Here is a 7,393-nt window from a genome sequence, read left to right as displayed (position 1 = left end):
ATATTGCCCATACTTTTGAACTCGTAAAATGTGTTCTTAATATAATAATAATAAAATATAATATATTATTTTGTTTTTAGCGTAAAGCTACGCAATTGGTTATCTGCGATCGGCCCAACTCGGGATAGAACTCTGGATTTTAGCATTGTAAGTCCCATGATTTACCTCTAAGATAAAATTACTAAAAATAAAATAACTTGTGTAAAATTATCTTCATGATAAAACGTTTTCTTTAGCCGGTTTAATTTGGAGTTTACTAAATTCGAATATAACGTGAAACGACAAGAATGCTTAGAGGTTAGAAAGAAAACACGAAACAACCGGTTTCAGTAACAAAAAACTTTATTAGTAGGTAATCAGGTCAATTATTTACACTTTTAAATTGATAGAAAAGGTTCTTCCTGTAATCACCTTACAATTAGTTTTATAAATAATTTTCACAAAGACAAAGTTCTACTTAGGTAAAAAAAATGGACATTTTGTGTTGTAAATAAAATATTTATTTACAAAAATGCCCCAGTTCGAGTGGAACAAAAAAAATCAAATATCAAAGTAAGGAATTACAATAATTATTGCCTTTTTTGTAACTGTACATTACATAGATTTATTAAAACGATTGATTGCTATTGGTAGCAGAAAACTGTAACATTTTCTTCTTGATTTTAGTGAGAGAAGTGGCGAAAATTTGTCATGTTTACTTCCTGATAACCTTGTTCATCGTTACTCTTGACAACAAACTAAATGTTTAACAATATGTTCTCCTGATAACCTTGTCCATCGTTATTCTTGACAACAAACTAAATATTTAACAATATGGATTCCTGATAACCTTGTCCGTTGTTACTTTTGACAACAAACTAAATATTTGACAGTATGGCTTCCTGATAACATTGTCCATTGTTCTCTTGACAACAAACTAAATATTTGACAATATGGCTTCCTGATAACATTGTCCATTGTTCTCTTGGCAACAAACTAAATATTTGACAGTATGGCTTCCTGATAACATTGTCCATTGTTCTCTTGGCAACAAACTAAATATTTGATAGTATGGCTTCCTGATAACATTGTCCATTGTTCTCTTGACAACAAACTAAATATTTAACAATATGGCTTCCTGATAACATTGTCCATTCTTACTCTTGACAACAAACTAAATGTATGACAGTAAGGCTTTCTCATAATTTTGTCCACTGTTATTCTTGAATTTGACAGTAAGGCTTCCTGATAATCCTGTCCATTGTTCTCTTGGCAACAAACTGAGGACTGGACAGTAAGGCTTCCTGATAATCATATCGACTGCTACTTCTGATGATAAATTAAGAACATGACAACGTGGCTTCCTAGTGATAAAAGAAGTTACATCTCCATAAATACTATTTGCGATTTACACTCAGTACAAAAAAAACAAAAAAAACATAAAAATCAGATTTGTGATAATTAATAATAAACATACCATCTCTTATTCTTCTTTCTTAATAAGTACCCGTTGTTTTTTTCCAACTACTGGCAAAGCATTAGTTTAATTCTAGAAATACTACCGAACCAACTCTAAGTTTTTGAGTTTGTAACAGGCGCAATACATTGATCTGAGAGTATGGAAGTGAAAGCTTAAATTTACTTTTCATACGTTCTTTCTGAGCTGGTAATTGTAACATCATTAGGCACTCCCTCATTGATTACAACGATCTCTGTGTACCGATAGGTTCTATCCAGTTTCAGGTTTGGTTTTATTATTAATCCAACATATTTTACCCAAGCCTTAAATACAAAACAAATCTTCAAACTCATAGCTGGAAGTAAATGTTTTATTTGAACTTGAATTCACTTTTTTATGTTCAAACAGAATATCACACGGTGTGATCCACTGTTTAAGGACATTGGCCAGGATCAGTTTTGGTCTAGATGTAGGGTCAAAACTCGTGGTCAAGGATTGGCCGACGCCCAACTTTATCAAGTAACAAGGTCAGAATATGTTCATAGACAAAAATGACAGAGCAACGTGGTCAAGATCTATCTAACTATCTATCTTTTTTTTTTTTTGGTATATACTTTACGTTCGTCCTAAGTACATTTTGTTTGTTTGTTTTTATGCACAAAGCCACACAATAGGCTATCTGTTTAGAGTTGTAAGCTCCTAGACTTGAAGCTGAACCACCAGGGGGCGCTCGTAGTACAGCACACTGATTAAAAGAAATTGATGGCAAGAAGCATTAAAGTAGACCTTTTAGTGAGTCTGGAACTTTCGCGTCGATTTTATTCAGAGCAACTTATAACATTTCTAGTGCGAGACAATGAGACGACAAACCCTTCATAACATACTTAGTTTCTTGTATATCTTTAATCATTCTTAATTTTAACTAATTGTTCTGAGAGATGAGAAGACAAACCCTTCATAACATACTTAGTTTCTTGTATATATATCTTTAATCATTCTTAATTTTAACTAATTGTTCTGAGAGATGAGAAGACAAACCCTTCATAACATACTTAGTTTCTTGTATATATATCTTTAATCATTCTTAATTTTAACTAGTTTTTCTGAAAAATTGAGAAGACATATATTTTATAATCTGCTTCAGTTTTTGTTTATCCTGAAACATTCTTGATTTTAACTAATTGTTCTGAAAGATGAGAAAACTAACCCTTTATAACCTGTTTCGGTTTCTTACATATTCCTATAATTATTAGTTTCAACCGATTGTTCAAACGATTTTGAAAACTTACAACACACATCTTCTTCCTAATAAAGAGTGATAGATGTACAATATTCGTATGGCGGAGGAACATCGGAAGTGAGAACCTGAAAAAAAAAGTTATATGACAAACGTAAGGACTATTTGGTAATAGCAGGCCAAATAATAAAAAAAAACACTTTACATCACGCTTGTATTTGGTAGTTTAGCTATATAAGCTAAAAATAAAGAAATTTGTTCAGAATTTTGAACTTAATTGTATATTTGCATATTGTTCAGGATTTTGCAATTAAATGTGTATTTGTATGTTGTTCTAAATTTTATATCTAAATGTATATTTGTGTATTACTCAGGATTTTGTATCTAAGTATATATATTTGCTAATAATCAAGGATTTCTAAATACATATTTTTTATTTTGCTTCAAACGTGTCGTTCGTCCTAATACACCTCTATTGTTTATAAAATTTATTTTTGAATTTGATGTACATATGAGAGGTATACAATTCAATTTTGATTAGTATAACATACCTATTTGTATGCCCCCCCCAGTGGCACAGTGGCACGTCTGCGGACTTACAACACTAGAAACCGGGTTTCGATACCCGTGGTAGACGAGCACGGATAGCCCATTACGTAGTTTTGTGCTTAATTTCAAACCTAACTTATTTTGAATTATTTCACTTTTTAAATGTACTAGGCCAGAGTGAAATAAGTTATTATATACAATACTAAAGTAAAATAGAACGCCAAAGGTATTCTTTTCGTTTTAATTAAACTTTTCAGGGCATTACAATACCCTTCGCTGCTTTTGCAATACAGTTATGTGCTCATTGCCTGACTGGCGTTCATTTTCGATAATATTATCTAAAATATTCATAATTTTGTTTAGTAAAATGAATATGTCCTTATTAATACAATTTGAAGTATATGCAGCAAACGTGAGATTCACAGGGAGTTTGAGAAACGCTGGAATAACACATACACACAAGCTATATCTAAAGTTCTTTGTGAAATTTTTACATGGCTACCCTAGTCCAGAAAGAACTGAATAGTGTTTGGTATGTTTAGCTCGGTAATTATCAAAACGTTACCGTTAAAATTGGGCAAAAAAAAACCTCTTATCATAGTTTTTAATTGTTTTATATGCATAGTGGTAATTAAAAATGTATATCATATCTGAAGATGATTCGTGATATAATCAGTAATTGAGGGTAAGACGAGTCTGTAACAGAACTGTTGAATGTAAGTGTTAATGTCCCGCTCTGTTCTGGTACTTATTATATTTTTGGGTATCATATTTAAAAAACAACCTGTTGTTGTTGTTTTTGAAGTTGAGCACAAAGCTACACAATGGGCTATCTGTGCTCTGCCCAACACGGGTATCGAAACCCGGATTTTAGCGTTGTAAGTCCGCAGACATACCGCTGTGCTACTGGGGGGCTAAAAAACAATAAAACAAACAATAAAATCTCCTGATTCTTCATGCCGACACACATAAAATCGTGTTATTACATTACCTTTTGCAAGGGAAACTGTTTATTAGTCATAGCTTCATCATACGTCGGAGGCTTCGTTTGGCACCAGATGGCGTTATGCATTAAGTAATTATCTGTATGCGGTCTTGATTCTGGAATGTCTTCGGTTAATTCTTCCCATTATGATACAACCAAGATAACTGTGTCTGATATCATTACCGCAAGTCTGTTAGTAAACATTTAAGTCTGATTCCATGACGCCATTTATGGCTCAAGTAATTCACATTGTATTTATTTGAACGTTGAATTGAATGTTCTTTCACATTTTCTTTCGGAACCTCTTGCAAGATTCTGTAAAATTTAAATCGTATAAATTGTTATAACGTCGTATAAAGTAACATAACGATATGCTACGACATCGTATTATTATGTAACATTTAGCGTGATGTATTGCATACTTTAACATTTAGCGTGATGTGTTGCATACTTTTCAACAGACCTTTGCGGAAATGCATACTTCCGGAGACACAAATGTTTAATACGTTGTGCATGTTTACAGAACCACTACAGCGTGTTGTATAATACAATAGTGACAACTTGTTTGTACCAAGTGGGTATTAAACATTTCGTTGTGCATGTTTACAGAACCACTACAGCGTGTTGTATAATACAATAGTGACAACTTGTTTGTACCAAGTGGGAAATGTTTAATACGTTTACAGAACCACTACAGCGTATTAGAAATTTTGTGGTACGATAGCACTGAGTAATAACTTTTAATCGTATTATGTGTAGTGTGTAGTTCAACCGCGCTTTATAAAAATCATGTTCCAGCTTCGGTGCTGCCACTGTCACAAGGGAGGCCAGCGGTAACTTTACGGACTTACAACGCCACAATTCGGGGCTTGATTCTCCGCTGTGGACAGAGTGCACATATTCCATAGTGTAACTTTGCGCTAAAATAATAAGACTGCCATCATTCGGTGAAAACAACAAATTTTCAATGACAAAAGTTTCGACAAATGCTTGTTTGTTGAATTTTACGCGAAGTTACTCGAAGGTTATCTACGCTAGTCATCCGTAATTTTGAAGTGATAAATTAGAGGAAAAGTAGCTAGTCAACACCATCCATATGTTCGAAGACTGTTTTCGATCCCGCGACCCTTAGACTGCATAACTATCGTCCTATTTAGCAGGCCACGCAAGGCCTTTTTGAAAAGGACGGCGAGGTTAATCTTAGACCACACATCGGACAAACTTACCACAAAACATTGAATGTTCGTGTAGCCCCCTGGTGGCCCACTAATAAGCTTGAGGTCTTATAATACTAAAATTCGGTTAGCTCTCTACGGTGGGTACAGTTCATATATTCCGTTGTAGAACGCTTTCAAGACTACATTTAAACAATTTGAAGGTGAAACCACTGGAGTTGAATCGAAGTACTTAGCGTATACGTCGTCAAGGGGGGGGGGGTGCTGTGATTTTAGTCTCTTTAACCAACCTTCTAAGGATTTAAAATGTGGCTGGAAGCTCGTGAACGTTTGTTTGTAAGCCACCATAACTTTGAAATCCTTGTTTATTATCTTGTTACTGGTAGCAGGAACAATGCCGGCATTATTACAATGTATTTTTGGGTCGGAGGGCTCTCTTTTGTAGTGGTTGCCTTAGATTCACGGATGACGTCGTTGTTGATCTAAACGCTCTTGCTGAATGGATATTTTTCTTTGGAAATGTACTGTAGAATGATCCGAGTTCGTCGTGAAACATATATGTAGGTGTTAAACATGTCGTTCGTAGGCAACATATATGTAGGTGTTAAACATGTCGTTCGTAGGCAACATATATATTAGGTGTTAAACATGTCTGCGTCTGCGGCGACATTACACTGCGTTAGAATATACAATCTGTTCGAATCAACTAAGATTAACTCTCTGTAATTCAATAATTCTTTTAATAATCTTCGTTTCATTATATTAGTTAAGCCTTACTAGTTTCATACGATATTAATTCTAACCAATGGGAAAACAGGTTATAAAAATCATTAAGAGCGAGGATACCCTATTGGTGAAACAAATCATTCTAATATTTTTAAGTAGAAAAGCAAGAAAAGAATATTTAATTAGCTACACTTATTACTAAGTGATTTTTAATTTTACTCTAAGTACATAGATAGCTTTCTCTTATCGGAAGTTAGCATTAATTATTATAGAGTTTCCTTTAAAGTTGTGTTTCGACTATGTAATTGACGTCTTAACAGTTTTCTTTTAAATGAAGAGTTTCTTCATTGTTGTGCCATTTGTCTATTTTTATAGTTTCGTAAAATTTTATACAATAGTATTGAAAGATCAAAGATAAATTGTAAAGCATTATTTCCGGTTTATCTTCAAAACGTTCGTAAACTAGCATTGTTATAAAATGATTAACTAGTATTTAAATCAACTTATTGTTTAAATTCACAGTTAATAAAACATTTGTTTCTGCTCTTAATTTGGTCTATTCAGTAACTCAGCGATAAGCCTTCAGACTTACCGCTGAGCCACTGGAGGCTAATTAAGAAAAAATAAATAAATGAACATTTTCATTAAAAACTATAGAAATTGTATTTTTGATCTCAAACAGAAAAATTGCCCGAGTCAATATAAAAGCGATGTTCAATGATGAATAATAAACTACTCTGATTGATATTTTTATTAATGTTAAAAGATTCATAGGATTATTTGAATAAATTAAAATGAAAAATATCGTTTAATAATTGATTTATTTCTAAAATCTTAAAAAATACCACGTTTGTTGTCGTTATTAACAATGTTATATTCTTTAGTAAATTAATTTTGATATTATAACCATTATAAGTATTAACTGTAGGCTTAGTACTCACTTTTTACAGAGGTAAGTAAACAAACAGATCAGCATAACACAGAGTAGAATCACCACTCCAATCATTACGGTTTTAATACTTTTATTCTTTTCTTCCGTATACTCTAGAAAGATTCAAGTAACATAATAAGAACACAGGCTGTGAAAAATTAATCATATACAACTCCGTTATTGTGATCACTGAATTCACCCCCCCCCCCACATTCTCTATGGCCCGGCATGGCCAGGTGGTTAGGGAACTCTACTGGCAATCTGCTGGTCGCGGGTTCGAATCCCAGTCCCACCATACATATTCGCCCTTTCAGCCGTGAGGACGTTATAATGTGACGGTCAATCCCACTAT

At 33.3% G+C, this 7,393-nt stretch overlaps 1 protein-coding gene and 1 long non-coding RNA gene across 2 annotated transcripts in view; both read right to left on the bottom strand.

Moving 5' to 3' along the window:
* Positions 1-455: 455 nt before the first annotated feature.
* Positions 456-4,347, bottom strand: LOC111087188. Its single transcript, XR_002611904.1, has 3 exons — positions 4,216-4,347; positions 2,728-2,803; positions 456-1,343 (listed from the first exon to the last, which is right to left on the bottom strand). It is a non-coding gene; the product is annotated as an uncharacterized LOC111087188 (long non-coding RNA).
* Positions 4,348-7,047: 2,700 nt separating this feature from the next.
* The window catches only part of LOC111087187, a 7,632-nt gene continuing 7,286 nt past the window's right edge, over positions 7,048-7,393 (bottom strand). The window contains exon 3 of the mRNA XM_022392991.1: positions 7,048-7,154. Coding sequence (XP_022248699.1) covers positions 7,048-7,154 — 107 coding nt within the window. The remainder of the gene's footprint in view (positions 7,155-7,393) is intronic.

The sequence above is a fragment of the Limulus polyphemus genome, unplaced genomic scaffold, assembly GCF_000517525.1.
Source record: "Limulus polyphemus unplaced genomic scaffold, Limulus_polyphemus-2.1.2 Scaffold1854, whole genome shotgun sequence".
NCBI classification, from domain to species: Eukaryota; Metazoa; Arthropoda; class Merostomata; order Xiphosura; family Limulidae; genus Limulus; species Limulus polyphemus.
This window is presented reverse-complemented; position numbering and strand designations above follow the sequence as displayed.